This window comes from Barbus barbus, assembly GCF_936440315.1.
Source record: "Barbus barbus genome assembly, chromosome: 29".
Lineage (NCBI taxonomy): Eukaryota > Metazoa > Chordata > Actinopteri > Cypriniformes > Cyprinidae > Barbus > Barbus barbus.
Window position 1 is genome coordinate 22,310,825 of NC_136757.1, and position 20,799 is coordinate 22,331,623.

Here is a 20,799-nt window from a genome sequence, read left to right on the forward strand (position 1 = left end):
GCAGCGAGGGGGAGTAAGGTTGGATGGAACAGAAGGCAGTGCGTTCTGACTCATCCCCACAAAACTCCCTAAGTCCCCGGGGGGACTGGCTAGAGGTGCGCGGGGAGGCATCGCGTCCCCAGACCGCACTCTCTTGGCCACTGGCAATATGGGTCTCGGGTGAGAGTGAGGAGGCATTGCGTCGCACACTGTCAGCCCGCAGACCTGGGAACCCGGAGGGAAGGGAAATTGCTCTTTCTTTGACAATGTGGGTACCACTGGCCCTTGAGCCAGTGGCGGAACAGAAAGAAAAGAAAACACAGGATTCTCCACCCGGCCCTCCTCCGGGGGAAGGAGCGACGCTAGCCTCGTCGTCTCCTGGGAAAGAGCAAATTCCTCCATCTCCGGGTTGTGCGCGTCAGGGCCGCTTTGTCGTCTTCCTGGAGGACTTGGCGGCCGGCTGAGGCGCAGGGGGCGCCGCACTCCTGCGAGAGGCTCGACGCACCGGCCTAGGTGACGACTCAGCACGGGGCGGAGCAGCTCTGGAGGACGCAGGAGGGCGCCCACGGCGACCAGCAGACTGGGGCCTGGCCCTTGGGCCAGCGGTGGCAGCTGGAGCATCCCGCCGTTTAGGGAGGATGTGCTGAATTGCCTCCGTCTGCTTTTGTACTGCCGAGAATTGCTGGGCAAAACCCTCGACAGTGTCGCCAAATAGCCCCGTCTGGGAGATGGAGGCGTCGAGAAAGCGTACTTTGTCGACGTCCTTCATCTCGGCCAGATTGAGCCAGAGATGGCGCTCTTGGACCACTAACGTGGACATCGCCTTCCCGAGGGACCGCGCCGTGACTTTCGTCGCCCGGAGAGCGAAGTCAGTCGCCGTGCGCAGCTCCTGCATCAACCCCGGGTCGGGACTACCCTCGTGCATTTGTTTTAGTGCCTTGGCCTGGTGAACTTGCAGGATGGCCATGGCATGCAGGGCAGAGGCGGCCTGGCCCGCAGCGCTGTAGGCCTTGGCGGCGAGTGCGGCCGTCAGCTTACAGGCTTTGGACGGGAGACGCGGACGATTCCTCCAGGTGGCGGCGTTTTGCGGGCACAGGTGCACCGCAACCGCTCTCTCCACCTGGGGAATATCCACGTACCCCCTGGCCGCCCCGCCATCGAGGGTAGTGAGGACGGAGGAGGGAGACGAGCGGCTTCTGGCCGAGAAAGGGGCCGTCCACGACTTCGTCAGCTCCTCATGCACCTCCGGGAAGAAAGGCACCGGGGCAAAGTGCGGCCGCTGGTCGCGTTTTGCGCCGATGAACCAATCATCCAGCCGCGAGGGCTCGGGACTGGGCGGTCTGTTGACCTCCAGCCCGATACTCACGGCTGCCCGGGCAAGCATGGCCGTCAGCTCTGGGTCCGGATCGGCAGTGGCGACAACACCCGAGGGGGGCAGCCCCGCCGATCGTTCATCCTCAGAGGACGAAAGCCCATCCCCCGATGCCGCGATCGACATCTGATCCTCGGGCGGCGCACCGAATGAAATGCTGGCGGCCCCGTGAGGCGAACCAGCGAAATCACTCGGGAACCGGACGGAACAAGCGCTGCGGGAGGAGTAAGAGGTCCGCGGGGACGTGCCCGGCGGAGAAGCTCTTACCGTCACCCTCAGATCTCCCAGAGCGCCAGCCGGCGGTCCTCTGCTCGAGCCAGAGAGACCGGGACGGGTGGCGGCAGAGGGTGCCAATCCTTTCAGAAAGGAAAGGCGAGAACGCAGCGTTGCCATGTTCATACGCCCACAACAGGCGCATGACTCATCCACAAACGCATCTTCAGCGTGCTGGATGCCCAGACACTGAAGACAACGCTCGTGACCGTCATCCGAGGACAGGAAGCGACCGCAACCAAGAGAACACGGACGGAACGGCATCTTTAAAAAGACGCGAACCGCCCAGTGTTTTAGAAATTTGCTCTTTCAGGTGAAGTGCCCAGGGGAATCGCTGCTGCAGGGACACCGCTGTCTGCACCGTAACGCCACCCAGGAACAAACTTCGAGGCAGACGGCTTTGTGGAGATCTGATCTGTTTTGAAGATTTCTCATCCACTCGGCTCCGAAGCAAAAATCTGATGAGTGGATGCACCTGTCGCCCTTTTATACCCGTATGCACGGGGAGTGGCTCAGGTATGCAAAATCCACTAGCCAAATTTCATTGGCGTTTTCTCTTATCAGAGGCAGTCGGGGCTCTCAAGTAAATCCCCTAATGTCGTCACGACATAACTCGTAGTGACCGACAGATAGGGAACTAGAATTATTCATTTAATATGATCATTTAATCTGACACACATAGCAAATTGATCATACTGGTTACATACAAAGCAAAGCTAAATTTCCATTTTCCGTTACAGTTTTGTTGAGTAAAAATACATTTTAATCTTCCAACGGAATTGTACTTATATTTGAACTTTTAATATATTTTAATGAAGAGACTGTTGAAATGTGATGCCATTTACAGTTAGTTAATATGGCTCAGTGTACTCTGTATTTAGCCAGTCACTATACAGTATGCACTTTTATATGCCCCACTGCATTCTGCATTATTCAGTGCCATTAAGTTAATATATCTACATTGAACTTTCTTAGTAAGAACATGACTTACAGAGGACAAAGTACATTATTTATGTCTCCCTCCATTTAGACAATTCTCTTCAATATTTCAGCAGTGTTTTCCCCAGAGCAGGACTCTGCAGATCGATCAGTATCAAAAGACACCGTTTGCCCCCAAACACTGTTTGACATCCAGCTATTTCTGTTCAGGAGCCCTGGGTAGGTCATTGCTTGTTGGCAGTCAATTCCTCGTTCACTTTTCTGCTGGTTTCTTATTCTCTGTCTCTTAACAGTGTAAATCATTAGTTCACCTGTGCAGCTCAGAACAGCTTGTTTTTGAGATGTAGGAGAACTTCGCCTTTGGAGCAGGTGTGTGTGACTCATGTAAATAAGAGGATTTTTCTTTAATCCCAGAATCAGGTTTTAATGAGATCTTTACTACAGCTATGCAGCCACTAACTATATAACAACAGCAGCTGTTAACATAAATGATATGGTTGCTATCTGCAAGGATGCATAGAATGTTTTCCTCTAACTTTTCTTTCTTCATCTACATCTTTTTTGGCATGCAAATGATAGATATGTTTTCTACATTTATTTACTGCATTTAAACTTCAATTTAAAATAAGTGTTTTCTATTTGAATATAGGTAATTTATTCCTGTAATGGCAAAGTTAAATTCTCAACAGCCATTACTCTAGTCATCAGTGTCACATGATCCTTCACAAATCATTCTAATATGCCAATTTGGAGCTTAATTAATTAATTTAATTATTTAAATTTTTTTAGAATTACCAATGTTGAAAATCGTTATGCTGCATAATGTTTTTGTGGAAACTTTGATAAATAGAAAGTTCAAAACAACAACATTTATTTGAAATATAATTATTTTGTATTATTATAAATGTCTTTACTGTCACTTTTAATCAATTGTTGCCCTGTCTGTGAAATCCAGGCTAAAGTCTCAAAATCTAATTATGAGATAACAAGCATCAAGTTTGATTTCAACCATTAATTTCACTATGATTTCAATGTTTGACATGGTCTTACAAAGTCAGTAAAAAAGACATAAATTTTACATTTTCACAGAATGTTCTTAACCTTATGAAGGATGATTTTATATGGAAAACAGTAAATCACCAAAATATGACTTTAGCTGGGTTTTCACAGACGGGGTCACAATTTAATTCATGCTTGCTAAATAAAAGTATTAATTTCTTTCCAAAAAAATCTTTATGGCCCTAAACTTTGAGCGGTAATATATACTGTATGTAAATGTTTTATCATGTAATAAATTAGTATTAGCATATGTATAGTGCTGGTACTAATGTACATACATATATATATATATATATATATATATATATATATATATATATGTCATAAATATATATTTGTAATATACGTATTAAAATATAGAATAAAAATATTGCCTGTTACGTAGCTTCATTGTAGTTTTTTTAAATAACATATTTTTGTTCATATTAAGCTACATTTACATGTCGATCAGACGGTTTCTTCCAGCCTTAATGGGAGAAACTGCTAGAATAAGCTTCAAAGTGGACCATACTTTGATACCATCAAAAGTCAGGCTCCATGCCACGAGACACAATGTGAGCGTGAATATGTGTCAGTGTAAAGAGCACTGAAAGAACTTGACATGCTTGATGAAAATGACATCTCAGGCAGGCTGGATGATAATGTGTTCCTGTCTCTCTATCAGTAATTAAATTTACCGTTCTCACAGTTCCTCCATGACCAGCTCTGAACTGAGCTGTGCTGCTTTGGGAACCAACTCCAAATTACTCCTCAGTGTAGATACATTGGCTTAACGAGCACAAGGGAGCCCACCAGTGACTTACAGTATGTATATGTGCATTTTTTCTCTTTCTTTTTTACATAAAGCTCTTAATGAGCCTGAGATGAGATGTGCGTCCAATTTAACCCACAGCCCTCCCTTCTTCTGAGTAACTCCCCTGTTGACTGTGATGAAGACGCTGTAGCAAATGATGACAGAGAGAGAAGCTTCTCGTAGTACTATGAATATAAGTGGCAAAGAGATATGAATGATACAGATAAATTCTGACAACATCAACTAAAGGAGTCACCTTTAAACTTCACAGCGGCATCCAGCTTTGTTCTGCTGGACAGCTGACAACTGACTGCCTTCTTTGCATGAGCCTCATTGAAAAACACCCTCACAAATGGTGTGAGTGAAGTGAAAAAGTGAGATAAAATGTTGAAAGATAAAGTGTTTGAATCTGGCTTGCAACATATCCCCAATCCTTTCTCTCTTGTTTTTTTATTCCCCTTTAAACCTTTATTTTGTTGGCTGCATTGAGCATTGTTTTTTCCCTGCTGTCATGTGACCCAGAACAGACTTGTGACCCATTTTTGGGTCATGACCCACCAGTTGAGAACCACTGGGCTGGAGAGAGAACTGACCCCACTGTGTCCCACCCTCAAATGTAGCAATACATTCCAGTCTAAACCCAGAAACCACCTGCCAATGCAGACAATCTGAATTTTGTGGTGGAAAAAAGAAGAAGAAAGAGTGGCGTGATGTAAAGGTAGTGGAATGAGGACGTATTTGCCTGAGGGAAAAAAAAGACTGAAAGTAGGCTGGCAACAGATGTGTAGGGCAGTAAAAGTGTAATTGAAATGCCAGCAGCAATAGTCTTATCTACCCGTTCCAGCAGCTACCTCGCGTCTGAACATCAGTTAAATGTCATTTTAGCCCTGGCTGATTCAGGCCACAATTCCCCATCTTCTGTGACTGCAGCCGCTGATGGGAGGGGAACAGCAGGATGGATGGATGGATGGGGGGGGGGGAGGATTGGTGTAGAAAGCAGGCACTGAAAAAAGGAGAGAATGGCTGTAATTGGATTTCGTTTGCACGCTGTTGACTTCTACACCTGGGCTTAATTGGGAATTTGATATGGTTTATCACGAGGAGTCATTTACAGTTTGGACATATCATTATTAGCATTGTCTGTACTATTTATACACTTCATATTTCATAAACTTCATTCTCTCATGATATTAGAAAATGGGTTTGAAGACAAATCCACTTGCCCTCAAATTGCCCCAGTCATGCTGCAGCGACCCCAGGTCTAGACTCATGACCGGTGGTTGAGAGGAGGGATGTGACAATGGAGAAACGCTAGCTGTAGGTAATGAGGCTTGAACCAGGCTGCATCCTAATTCGTATGCTTCTACTACACAGTAAAAGCATGTATAATGTCTATAAAACTACTACCAGTTGGGAAACTTGGGACTGTTTTGAGTTGGGCTATTGGTCATAATTATGCTTTAATTGTTATTGTTGATGGTATGATTTTAGTTCACAACTACATTTCCTATAATACTCAGTAATTGCATTAGAATGTGCATCTTTGCTCTTCCTTCCTTCCTTTTTTTTGCATTAGATCTCAAAATCTTTATCAGAAAGTGAAAATAATCACTCAATTTATATAAAAAAAACCTTTACCATATTACATTATGCCTTTGTTGTGTACTGGTTATACTTATCTAAATATATATCTAATGTGACGAGTCAGCTGCCTCCCCCCTGTCCATCATCACCACCCCGTCCCGTATTCGCCGCCCTTCACCAGGCTCCCGACGGGAGTGGGTGTGTGAGAGAGGAGGGGCGCTGAACACCTAGGGCTGGCGGCGTGTGATGAGGCGCACCTGATGTGAATAGAGCCTCATCACCGCCGCCGTTTAAACGCCGAGCGCGCCTCTCCTCGGGAGACCGGTCTCTTCCCCGTGCATGCACGCTGGTGTCCTCGTGGGTCCAGGAAGGGTGCGTCGAGGAGGACTGCCGCACCCGTGAGACGGCTGACGGGCCAGGATGCCGGGCCGTCGAATCCCCCAGAAGCGCCGGGAACCAAGGAGATGGAAGGAGCCGCGCACGAGACGCCGCCGCCACTCGCTCCCGGCCCCGAGAGGGGAGCGCGTGCGGCCACTGGACTCCGCCCCTTCCCTGGACCCTTCCCTGACGAACACTACCCTCCTGCACAAGCCCCGCGGCACAACGAGGACACCAGATTCCCCGTTTATTTGGACACTTTTTCCCCTTTGGACACGTTATTTTACCCCTTATTGTTTAATAAAAACCTCTCCGAGGCTTGACGCCACGCCCACTGTGTCTGGCGTTGGGTCCTCCCGCCACACTAAATATATATATCTAAAATAAATATTATTCCTTAATTTGTAGGTTTGTGCATTAAAAATCTGCTTTGGTTTCCCATTCCTAACCATTGTCTATACCCTAAAGAGGTTGAAGTAAACTGTCACAAACTCTTCCTCTCAAGGTGCAAGGTGTTAAGGGTAATATTACCCCAAATATCCACTGATAATATTATTTAGTTACCTTTCGAACACTCATTTTTTAATACTCTGGGACATCCTTGCCTGTATATCAGTATACAGTATGGATTATATACAAATTGGAAAATAGCCGAGGTTTTCTCAAGGTCCTGGTACAGTGCGAAATGAGATGCGTCTTTTCACCTCAACATAACCTGACCTTCACTTCCTGCAGTGTTGTGTTTCTTTTGTAAATCCAGTAGCAGACAAGGTTTTGTTATTTCTTCAGTTACATATGTTAGAGGAAATGAAGAGAAACTCTCACATCTTCCTACAGTTTTGTCTCTGTTGTCTTGCTTGTGTTGTAAATTCACACAATCTTTGCATTACGTAGTCAGCGAGATCCTGCAAGATTCTTTTAACACGTTTGGTGTCTCGTACAGCACTTAGCGCTGCTAATTTTGAAACTTACTGTGAGGTTCTGTGAAGAGCAGCCCGATTGAGAATTTCAGATTTTTGCTGAAAGTAGAGCTGTTAGTTTTAAAGTTTTTATTTTGTTTGTATATTCTGTATGGTATTGTCAACTCAATGAAACTCCATTTCATTATTTGCTGCAGCCTCTATCTATCTATCTATCTATCTATCTATCTATCTATCTATCTATCTATCTATCTATCTATCTATCTATCTATCTATCTATCTATCTATCTATCTATCTATCTCTCTCTCTCTCTCTCGCACACACACACACACAGACAGACACACACACACACACACACACACATATATATATAATATACAGTTTTAATATTCAGTTTGTTCACAACTCTCATTTTTTGTTGTTGTTGTTTTCTTCACTGCTAGTGTTCGTTTTCATATATTATAAAATAACCTTGGTTCCATCTGACTGCAAGTGTCTGTTTCTTGTTGTTTCAGAGGGTGATTTTCAACATTGTGAACTTCAGCAAGACCAAGAGCCTGTACAGAGATGGGATGTCCCCCGTGGTGAAGTCGACCAGCCGGCCTAAATGGTATTCATACCCTCTGCAAATATCACATTTCCACCTACACGCTGTTCGCCACTGCGCTTTCCACGCTTTAATTCCACATAACAAATCTACGACTTATCTTCCATGTGTAGTTTGTGCCTCTTCCCATTTGTGTAACGCAGGCCCGAGCATGGCTTCCACACAAGCCCTACAGACACGGGCAATAAGACTTGACTGTGTATCTGACTGTCTTATCTCAGGATTTTTCGTTACCACCTCTTCGGGTTTTCACACTGCCGGTGTTCCTTAAAGGAAGCATTCAACGCTTTCTTACTTTCTTTACCTTCTCCAAGTTGACAATGGTGTGTTTGATGTTCCAGATGAGAGGTTGTGTTGCTGGGGATGTTTGGTCTCCATGGTGATGCCGTCTGGGTAGAAAAAAGGGACAGTGACAGGGCTGTTGATAGAGGAATTATGAGAAATGCCAGAGAAGGAAGTGAGCTTTGGGCTGGGCAAACTCCTTATACGTGACTGCATGGCATGTCACACTGGCGCCATTTTCCCTAAACATGGTTTTATGTGTCTTTTAATCAGCTCGACTCTTTGCGCTCTGTCAGCAGTAGGAATGGTTTTATTAGAAACACATCTGCCTTCGTGGAGGAGGAGGTGCGTGAAAGACAAATACAGTCCCCTAGCTGTGTGTATTTTTGGATGTCTGTTAAATGGCTACATGTATTACATCAATGTGAAGATAAGATCAAATCCTTCCTGCTCAGTGTGGGTTCTGCTATTCTTCACGTATCTTCATGGCTTATTTGATATCTTTGTCTATACTTAAGCCAAATTCACACTACAAATACATACAGTTTCTTATTTAGTGTCTTGTTGTGTACTTTACTAATTACAGTCTAGTTGTGTCAGTTACAAGATCATTCTAATCCTTGATTATTTATGATCCTGCAATTAGTTTTCACACAAATTTGCTTCTAAATTATTTTTTAATGTAACGATTTAATGAATGATTAATATAAATGTTTATACTGAATTAGTTTAAAATTCATAAAAATGAATAAATGTTGGGGCAGTGATCTTTATGTACTAATTAGTGAAAATATTTTCTTTTTTTGAAAGTCGCTTATTCATACCAAGGCTGCATTAATTTGAGGAATAATACAGTAATAACATTAATATTGTAAAATATCATTACAATTTAAAATAAGTGTTTTTTATTTGTATATATTTTTTATGTAATTTATTTCTGTGATGGCAAATCTGAATTTTCAGCAGCCATTACTCCAGTCTTCAGTGTTACATAATCTTTCAGAAATTATTGTTATATGCTGATTTGGTGCTATAGAAACATTTATTTTTATTATCAGTGTTGAAAACTGCTCAATATTTTTGTGGAAACTGTCATACATGTTTTTCAGGATTCTTTGATGAATATAAAGTTCATAAGAACAGCATTTATTTAAAATAGAAATCTTTTATAACATTCTAAATGTGTTTACTGTCTCTTTTGATCAATTTAATGCATCTGTGGAATAAAAGTTTTATTTAAAAAAAATGAAAAATTCTGACCCCAAATTTTGACCGGTAGTGCATTTACAAACATATCTTATATACTGTACAAATTGTAACTATACACATACATGTTTCTTGGGGTTTATTTATTTATTTATTGATATTTTACAGACATTTTTCACTAGTAGATTTAGATGAATTATTTTCCCAGCTTCCAGATTCTGGACATCATGTGAGCCAACAACATGGAGGATTTGTTTTGCACAGATTCTCACACAGTGGGGAAAAGAGCTATAAGAGCTTTAATAGTTGGCTACGCCCTGGGGCTGTTTTCACAGACTTGTTCCAGCAACAAGTTTCAGTCCTGTAGTGTGCGAATGATTGTGTGCCAGTGTACCTTGAGCACTTCCCGACAAGTTTTGAAAAAGTTAAGTTTGGCAAATTCCACATACGCACCGATACACACACACATTCACGCCTCCTATCAGTATCAATCAGAGTGGTGCATTACCATTCAAACACTCATCTGCCAGGTTGAATTTGCATGGGCCATGCAGTCTGGGCAGGTGAGGCCTGTCAGAGGTAATAGCAGGGAACTGATGGATGCCAAAGTGTGCGTGCATCCATACGGGTGCATGCGAGAGAGCCACTACGCCACGTTATCCTGACGCGCCGAACAGAGGTCATGTGACGGAGAGTACCCGCTCAACGGAAGCCTTGACATCTGTCACGAGTCGATCAAGAGCATTCAGACAAATGGCAGGCATCTGCCAAGAGAGCCTGTCTTCCTCTGCCAAACCCTGGTCACGGCCTAATGGGACAAGACAATTAGATGGAGATGCTGGCGGAAAACAATGGACTGCAAAACATTTCACAGTCAAGTTGACGTCTCCTACGTGTCCGTGTTTAACATTTCCCTCAGGTATTTATGAGTTTGTGGTGTGCCGTACCTCACTCTTATTGCAAACCATTTTTTAGAAATTAATAGGGCTAAGTTTGAGATGGTCTTCCTCACTGCAGAACACAAGATCCAGGGGGTGTGGTTGGATCTAGATCCAACTCCTTCCACCTTACATATACCTAAACCTACCTGTCTCCACCCCCTGATCCCTAAACCCACCCATCCCCACCCCTAAACCTACCCATCTCCACCCCTTCGATGTGGATCCAACCCCACCCCCTGGATCTTTGTTCTACAGTGAGGGGCTACTGCTAAGTTTACACAATTATGATACAATAATAATTAATAAATATGTGTGTTAGACTTAGTTCAATGGAGGACTGTGACTTTACACGTAGAGTTTTCACATCCATCCATCCATCTCTCTCTCTCTCTCTCTCTCTCTCTCTCTCTCTCTTGCTATCTACAGTATATTTATGTAAATGTATAGGCAAATATACAGTATATTTATGTAAAAATGTATAGGCAAAAGGAAATGACATAAATAGCATAATAAAAATAATAAGAATAAAAATATGAAAAAAATTGTTTGCCCACAAATTATAACTACCTTAATTTTCACTTTTTATAGATTGTCATAGTTAACATGTAGCAAAATTATATTTTTATAGTGGATTTTCATATTTTAAGTCTGGGTCAGGTGAAAGGTTAAAACGATGAAAATCATTTTTAAAATAGCAAGGATAAAGGCCTGGTAAAAGTTATATCCTACATATTATCATTAAAAATGTTTAATCTGTTAGTTTTGTCCATTTTTTCACTTAGTAAGTTAATTTAGTAAAACACATAACCTGGGACATAAATTATCATTAATAATTATGCCCTGAACAACATAAAAACAGGAGTAGACCTAAATGAATGCTATATAGCATTGATATAATCAATATATTGTAATATATTGATAATATATAAGCATAATATTACAGCATTATATAATCAATTTGACATGTCTGTTGTCGTTGTCTCAATCATTTATTTGTTTAAGTAAATAATAATTTATTATTTTGCAATATAATATTATAATTGGGCAGCCATATATTGCAGCAAAACGATTTTTTTTTAGAGATTGCATTGAAAAATGAATAAAACTGCCACATATCCTGGGCTGAACTCAAACCCTGGACGCCACAAGCACAAAACCTCTCAATATACCCTCTGTGTCACAGCTCCAACCATCAGTCTTATTTCTACTCTGTGACAGTTCTTTAATAGTAACACAAACTCAGCCTTCCATTCTCAAAAAATGAACTTTTTTGCTAACTGGAAATGGAGCAATTTTTGCTAACTTTCTAACATTTTCATAGCAGGGAGGAGGCAGATTGACATTAGACGACATTTCTTTTATTTCCACCGGCATCAAAGTCATTGTCTGAATCATGCAGGTTTTTTTTTTTTTATATCAATCTGGAGTTCAAAGGACTGCTGTTTGTGTCAGGCTGTGACATGCGGTGGGAAAATAAGCCTGTAGCATTTAGAGACTCTGAATACCCAGGCGAAAGCGACGGAGAACCTCTGTGTACAAATGCCACAGTCATAGCCATCAGATGGCGGGATCAGGGTGAGCTGATCATACCATGCGCTGGTCGCCGCCGCTGCGGTGCAGACTCGGCATTAGGACTTCAATAAGACGAGGAAATACCACGTAATTCTCACACAAACTCAAGACGATCCTCTCCGTTTCGCATCCAATTATAGAGGTGTGAAAACAACATGCTGTGACACATAGGGAGGCCTTACACACACACTTTTGCATAGGGGTACACATGCTCCTTTCTCACGACACACACAATCACACACGTGATAATGGCTGTATGTGTGGAGTGGCTATATGTGGTATTTAATAGATTGTGTGTGAAACCGAAGTAAAGGGAAATGTTTATGTGAGCATAATGTAGCACTCTGTCGTAAATGAAGTTTTATGCTAGTTAGGTGCTAATATTAGTTCTGGTCAGTGTAGCCATGCTGTTGACCTGTAAAAAAGTTCCTGTTGAAATTTGTTAACTAAGGGCATGTAGCTGGCTAAGCTACTTAAAAGTATAGTTTACCCAAAAGTGAAAATTTTCTGAATATTTACTAACCGTCAGGCCATCCAAGTTAAAGAGTTTGTTTCTTCATCAGCATTGCATCACTTGCACACCTATGGATCCTCTGCGGTGAATGGGTGCCGTCAGAATGAGAGTTGATAAAAACATCACAATAATCCACATGACTCTAAAAGCTATGTGTATGTAAGAAACAAATCGTTAAGGCATTTTAACATTAAACCATTGCTTTTGGAGTCCATAATTCATAATAATGCTTTAAAGATTACTTGGAATCAAAATCTTGTGGCTTTTAGTCTATGTCTGTGATCATATCGTACAACCTTACCTCCATGCTTTGGAAATGGAGAACAGACAATAACGAGTGCAGCACTGAAAAAGAGGTGGAGCTACATAAGGTCTATTTTTTTGTATTGTACTCATTTTAAAATTCAGTTGCAATAGTTTTAAAATGCAGTGGCTATACAGTATTTTAGTACTTCATATATACATCAAGCATCCAAACAGTTGCTAAAATGTGAACTGATGGCAGTACCATTTCAAAAGGTTCTAATATGTACACTTTAGGTACTAATATTAATGTCGTGACGTATTGACGTATTGTCAAGTATGGTGACCCATACTCGAAATTGGTGCTCTGCGTTTAACCCATCCAAGTGCACACACACAGCAGTGAGTAGTGAACAAATGCACACACACACACACGTGAACACACACCCGGAGCAGTGCCCGGGGAGCAGTTGGGGGTTCGGTGCCTTGCTCAAAGGCACCTCAGTCGTGGTATTGAGGGTGGAGAGAGCGCTGGACATTCCCTCCCCCCACCTACAATTCCTGCCGGCCGGGGGCTCGAACTCGCAACCTTTCGATTACGAGTCCGACTCTCTAACCATTAGGCCACGACTTCCCCTTAATATGTCTTTTTAAAGTATTAAGATGTACTTTTAATGCACTAATATGTACCATTTAGGGGTACATAAGGTACAAAGATACCTTTTAGCTTTTGTTCCATAGAGTGTAGTTGAAGCTTAAACTAAAGACTGTCGGCCATTTAAAAAAAGAAAGGGGTTGATCCCTTCAATATGTCCCACCTAAATATATGGTTTCAACCAAATATGTGAGTATTTTTCTGTGATTCATAGTTGCTGAGGGGCAATTTCAGAAGACATTTGAAATTTGCAGAGCAGACAAATAGTGTCATCTCAATGTTTTGAGCTTTGAAAACCCCAAGCAGCCATCTTTCATTTCTCTTGAGAATTTCGTTTTGTATTGTTGTTGCCCTTGAATTTCTCTTTCACATTCTCCTTTTCGCTCATTTTCCATCATGACAGCAAAGTGGAATAGCTCAAAAACTGCTAATCTCTTTTTAACAAGTAGATATGAAATAAAGCAAAGAGCAGCTTTAACTGTCTGATCCAGTCCTGTATGCAGCATTGGATAAAGTCAAGAAAAAAGATTGAGCGTGGGAGAGAGAGAAAGTGAGAAAAGGAGAGAGAGACAGTTTAAGAAAAAAAAAGAAGTGAGCAGATTGCCATTGCTGCCTTTATCTGTAGAAAAAGTCACTTTTAACCTGAAAGTTGAAACCTTTATCTCTATCTGCAGAGACCGTTCTTCCTCAAGGCTGGCTGATGCTGGAGCCCTGTGTGTGTGTGTGTGTGTGTGTGTGCGCGCGCACTGCCTGGGGCTCATCTGTTCTCGGCCTCCATGATAGACAGACAGGCATCAGATTGGAACTTGGATCTGTGCATGTTTGTTTCTGGATATATGCGTGTTTATGCGCCTACAGTCCAGCAACAGGTGCAGTAATTATCGGGGTAAGGGAAGTTCCAGAAGCAGGTTATAACAGCTGACAAGCAACATCTTACAGCAGAAGCTCTGACAGCACTGGAGCTACACCACACAAGACGGCACGCAATCATTTCAGACAGTCCGTCTTTGTTCTTCATCTTGACCTCCTGTCTGCTGCAGCTGTGTGAAGATCATGAGCCTCATTAATATGAAGTAGCCTAGTCTTGTGTAGCTAGACATTTGGTCTGGCATATTCAGACCCACACTGTAGCAATCAATAAGCAACCATTGTTTTGTTTTTTCATACTACCCTGTTCTCATACTGGTTTTTAAATAATTCCCACACTCATAGTAAAATTGAAGTATCATTATACAAAGTTGTAGAAATTGGTAACATTTTCTTTTTAGTTATGTATGTTGAGTTATAAAATATTTATTCTGTGTAGAGTAAAACTTACTTGCACACCTAATTTGTGAGTGAATCATTGGTCAAACTTATTCATAAATCAATCCGAATGATGTATTACTAAATTGGATTAAAAAATTGGATCTGAATCTAAATAATTGAAAGTTCACGGTTCAAAATTAATGTGATAATATAAAATATAAGTGTGTTTAAAAGAATATTTCACCCAAAAATTTAAATTCTGTCATTAATTACTCACCCTCAAACTTGACCCTTGTTCATCTTTGGAACACAAATTAAGATATTTTTTATAAAGTCAGAGAGCTTTCGGACCCTTCAACTCAACTGACACGTTCAAGACCCAGAAAGGTAGTAAAGACATTGTTAAAATAGTCCATGTGACATCAGTAGTCCAACCTTAATTTTACGAAGCTATGAGAATACTTTTTGTGAAAATAACAACTATATTCAACAATTTCTTCTCAGTCTTCGGTGTGTGTTCACGACAGTACGGCGACGCATGCGTGAGCATTCTTGCAAACAAGGAGCAGCTTATCCGGTGAATGTGCGTCGACTGGCATGAAGAGAAGAAATTGCTGAATAAAGTAATTCTTTTTGTTTTCTTTGCACACAAAAAAGTGCTCTCGTAGCTTCATAAAATTACGGTTGAACCACGGATGTCACATGGACTATTTTAATGATGTCCTTACTACCTTTCTAGTCCTTGAATGTGGTAGTTGCGTTGCTGTCTATGCAGGGTCTTAATTTGTGTTCAGAAGATGAATGAAGGTCTTACGGGTTTGAAACAACATAAGGGTGAGTAATTAATAACAGAATTTTTGTGTGAACTATCCCTTTAAGTGTCTCAAACCAGTTCATGTTCACTCACTCCAAACATTTTTTGAAGTGTTTCATTGAGACAAACAGTTTAAAAAGAAATGTATTGTGATATTTTTCTCAACAAAAATATCAGGGGCCTCATTTATAAAACTGTCCGTAGATTTCATCCTAAAAGTGTAAGTAGGCACAAAAGCTCGATTTTGCATATGCGTGTACGCCGGAACCTGCGCAAAAATCCCTTTATAAATCCCAGTTAGGGGAAGATTGTGCATACGTGCATCTCCACCCCGACTCCTCCCCGAAATCACCATATATCATTCTTTTACACTGGCTATTTTTAGTGGAAACAGATAGGCCTATATTTATTGCAGTGTAAATACAATTGTCTGACTCGGCGCGTCACTGACGTATTTTAAAAATGAAACGTGTAAATCTTACCGTTTGCTTCCAGTTGTATCCTTCAAATACAGTGGTATTTTTCATAATGTTGTGGAGATGCCTTCACACGACATTAACACCTCCGTGCAGCTGCGGTTGTACAGTAGGCTATTATCATTGGACCTATTCAAACCGGACAATGGACCGTTCGACCACCGAGTATTCAGCAGTGTCCGCCATAATATCGAAGTAAGTGCGCATCATTGATCATTGTTCTCGCTAAAAATATTTTTTCATAACATGAGATCTGCAGTTTAAAGATGAATTATTGTGCACCTATAGCACTCCTCGCTGTCATCAAAACATAGCATGCCACAGGAAAAGTGATGAAGCACATCCACTACAAATATGTCTTAATTCATATAGCCTAATTTTTGTTAAAAAATCTGCATAATGACTTTATGTAATTTCAGTGCTTATTTACATTATGACAGTGGAATATTTAATGTAAATGTGTATATTGACATGAAAACAGGGTTTAAAATTATTGTTTACTTCATTAATTTTCTCACTCCTGTAAAAAGAGTAAATATATATATATATATATTTTTTTTTTTACTTTTTAAACTCCCAATATATACATAGGCTACTGTCAGACTCTTAGCAGAATCGCCTGCATCCACCTACAATTTCGTCCCACGTCGCAACAAATTTAATCAGGTCTCATGGGAATTCTGTGAGAATGCAGATCTATAGCGCAAACAAATCTCTTAAATATATTTAAAAGATACTGTGCCGTGAACCCAAATTTCGGCGAATAAAGCAAACTTTTAAACACAGCTTTGTTTCTTTAGATAAATTTGTGTATCCTGACTCATGGCCAACCAATCAGAATGGAGCTTGCCATATTTGTGTGCAGTAAGCATCAGACAGTCCGTGAGCGGTCTGGGTACGTGGCTGAGACTGTTGTTAGCCTAATGGGTGTTTTGGACTAGTTATAGGTATCGCTCTCTTGCGCTGTGGACTATGTGGTCGTGTTTTAGCAGGCTGGCACCGGTGAGGAGGACTGAAGCATTGGGCTTATTGCATTTAAGTGGGAGGATGAAGTGGTTGTGAGCTCTTCACAGGACCGAGAGCTGTTTAGTATTCAGCAAGAGAGACCTTTGACTGCTGATCCTCCTGACACATTAGATCCATTCTATGGCCATATTGAGATTCTGGGTGCTTATTGTAGGATAGACTGTACCTCTTTTTCTTCTGCAACATTGGTTTTCTCAGCTCTCTCTCTCTCTCTATCTATCTCTCTCAAGTGATTCTGCTGCTTGTATCTTTTAAAAGAAGCCTGTCAGCCAGACCAATGTATTTCTTCCTAAGGGAGTTTTGTTAGTAAAAGGAAACTATAGAGCAGATACTGATGTTTATATAACCCTGTTAGGATTGTATCAATATGATAATTTCAGTGGTTGATAGAACATTTCCAGAGAATTTTAACAGACAGTTTTCTCAATAGCAATTTTGATGCAATAATTATTTTATTTTTTTTCAATATTATATAGCAAACATAACATAACAGTGGCTTTTTGAATAATTTTTCAAGTACCGATTAAGTACTAATTAAATAAGTTAAGTCAAATAATTATTCAAGTACATTAGTAAATTATTCAATCTGTAATTAAAACAAAATATTGTCAAAGAAACAAATTACAAGCAAAAGAACAAATAAAATCAGCAAAGATACAAATCAAGTAGTTTTGCTTGCAAGTAAACATAGAAATTGGGGGGAAAATCAGTGTAGACGTGTCAACAGCCCTACATCTTTTCGTTGGTCTTAAATGAAGTTAACCTGTTGTTCTTAACTTCTGAATTAATTTTAGAACTGCTCAGTGGTGTGAAAGACGGTCCTGAGACCACATTTAATACCCTAACATTGCCTAAGTTTAGCTCAATGGATGGCTTAGCTTGGTCACATATACTATACTACACTATAGCAACATCTTTCTGTTGACAGCCATTCAAAAGTACTTGTGTATTCTTATATACATTTTCTTCTATGCCACATATATTCTTCTCAATTGTGAATGCTTTCTCAGTTATTATAGAATGATTTGAGTTTAGCCACTTCTAGCGTGTTGTTAGCATACACTAAAGTGAGTTTAGCTCCGAATAATATACAGGTTGTGTCGTCTCTGCTGAAGTGCTTCTGTGTATCTTCCCTCTCTATTATTTTCTCATCTCTTTTTATGGAAAGCTTTTTCCCCCCTTCATTCACACTCCAAGGTGACAACCTTCTCAACTCCAAAAAGGGGAGCCGGTGCCACCCTCCCTTTCCCACCCCCCACCGTGTGGGCTTATTTGTTAGCCTGATAGAGCGGAGAATTAGCAAGCAGCTTCTTTCTGCCGGCATAAATGGCAAGCGCAGCGAGTGGAGTGTCACTGAGCTTCTGGTGTTTTGGGTTCTGTAAATATGAGCTCTGTGGCACTCTCAGCAGATGCTGCCGGGAACTCCCAGCATGCAGTGGAGGTAGAGAAGAGCGGGCGCCATCCGTACCGAAAAACAAGAAACTTTTGCAGCGATCAGTCCTGGGCTGGGTGTCGTTTCAAAGAACGGTGAAGGATTGCAGCTGTGATTGCAACAGAGCTTTTCATCTCCTGGCACAAGGCTACAGAGCTGTCACTTGTGAATTAATGTGGATTCAAATTCCTGCAGGAGAACTGCAAGGCAAAATGACGGGTTTTCATAGGGGAGAGCGGGGTAAGATGTGTCACTGCCTTAATCTAGCAAACTGTGTTTAATGTACGTCACATGACTTTATATTTAGAAAGGGCCCATCATGTACAGCTACATGTGACTGAGAGATGCACATGAGAAAAATTATAAACTTTTTATTTATGATAAAATCTTGCTTGGCACAATACATTTATAAGCTTATAACTTTTTCTATTTTAATACATTTTAAAATGTAATTAATTTCTGTAGTGGCAAAACAAAATTTTCAGAAGCCATCCCAAAACCGCCAAAAACAGCAGTTCTTTAGTCTCTGTGTCACATTAATAAATCATCCTGATATGCTGATTTGGTGAAACATTTATTTTTATTATCAGTGTTAAAAACAGTTGTGCTGCTTAATATTTGTCAAAATCATGGTTCATTTTTCAGGTTTTTTTATTATTATGGAAAGTTCAAAAGAACAGCATTTATTTGAAATGGAAATCTTTGAAATTGGAAATCTAAAAATTTAGTCTTTACTGTTTAATTACCAATTAAATGCATCCTTGCTGAATAAAAGTATTTGCATTGAAAGGTAGTATATAATGTTTTCCACCAAAAAATATTAAGCAACATTTTAACACTGATAATAGGAAATGTTTCTGGACCACTTGATTCCAATGTAGTATTATAATTTAATATATAAAATTATATTATTATTATTTACATTCATTATTCATATATTATATTATTATTGTTTTCATTCATATATATATATATATATATATATATATACTGTGTGTGTGTGTGTGTGTGTGTGTGTATTTATATATATATATATATATATATATATATATATATATATATATATATTTCTGCTTACATTTTTATTCATGACAATTTTTCTAAAGATCTTCTAATGCATTCTAAAATAAAGTTAGGTTATTTAGTATTGCTCAGTTCTCCTTGCCTGGAGGACAACTTCACGAAAAAAAAAAAGTGGCACAGTTTACCCCACTCTCCTCTAGTGTACAGTGTAAAAAGACTAGCTTTCACCTTGTCTTAATGTATCAATGTAAAAAGCCATTCTTATTACCATAATAAGTAGCTCACCGCTGTCCTTACGTTTATGTATTTAAAGAGATACTTCTAATGGTGTCTCTCTTCTCTTACCAGCAGCAAAGACCTCTTCTATCACTCAAAGAGAAAAAACTATTATTGAGAAAAATACTTTCAAAAATAGCACAGGGGTTAGTGGGAAATAACCTTGGCCAAGGGTATGTTTTTATGAAAAAAGCGTGGAATGAAAACACGCACGCACACACACCGTATGGAAGTTTTCCACCAGCAGGACTGCTCCACCATAAGTCCGCCTGGCAATTTTGCTTTTGTACTAAATCCTTCCTGTGAACGTCTGATGTAACAAAATAGTGAAATTGTATTTGGAGATGTCTCCGGATCCACCAGAGTGGCTGCTAGCGGTAATTGCCCTGTCAATCACTGGGCTCCTGCTGTTGAGTCTGATTGGTTAAGCTGTGGGTAGGGGAAGCTCACCTTAAGAGGAGAGGAAGCTCTTTCCTCGCTCTCCGTCTTTCTCCATCTCTTTCACCCTCTTTCTCTGTAGACCCCAAGGGGCCTCTGGACGCTCAGGGAGTCTTCGCTGCTTACAGGGCTTGTGTTCTGTTGAAACAAACAACATAAGGTGGCATGTAGGATGTAGGACAAATGTTTCTTCCTTATTTTTTTTGGATTTCTTTAACATTTTCCTCATAACAAATCCATCTCAGTATTTCCTCTAGGATATTTTCCAGCTGTGGTGGCAGGACTATTTCCCATGGGTCACACCCCCTCCCCACCCAAGAATCATGTGCACTTGGAATTAAATTTATTATAACTAAAATAAGACAAGTAAATAGTAAATAATAAAATATGAACGAATAAATTAATGACAATCAATAGCACAAACAAAAACAAGATACAACTTAAATTTGTAATAATCTGTTCAACTGTAAAATAACTGGATAGTCTTCATTGTATAAATAGATAGTAATGACAGACAGCAGCAGGTTTATTTAGGCTGCTGTCTCTTTAAGACCTGATGTAGGGATCTAAAATACTGTTACACAGGGCTCTATGCTTACTTTTCTTTTTAGGAGCGCTTGTCCTCCTAATTTAAAATAATTTAGGAGCACCTTCTGATCAATAATCAAAACTTCTGATCAAAAATTTGCCTTCCTAATATAAGGTGATATTTGACTCCTTAAAGTGATTTACTTTTTACATTTGGCAT

At 40.4% G+C, this 20,799-nt stretch overlaps 1 protein-coding gene across 2 annotated transcripts in view; it reads left to right on the forward strand.

The window, feature by feature from the left end:
* agbl4 (AGBL carboxypeptidase 4) overlaps positions 1 to 20,799 on the forward strand; it is a 343,262-nt gene that overhangs the window by 123,444 nt on the left and 199,019 nt on the right. For both annotated transcript variants that reach the window (XM_079383835.1, XM_079383836.1), the window contains exon 4: positions 7,814 to 7,908. In XM_079383835.1, coding sequence (XP_079239961.1) covers positions 7,814 to 7,908 — 95 coding nt within the window. The remainder of the gene's footprint in view (positions 1 to 7,813; positions 7,909 to 20,799) is intronic.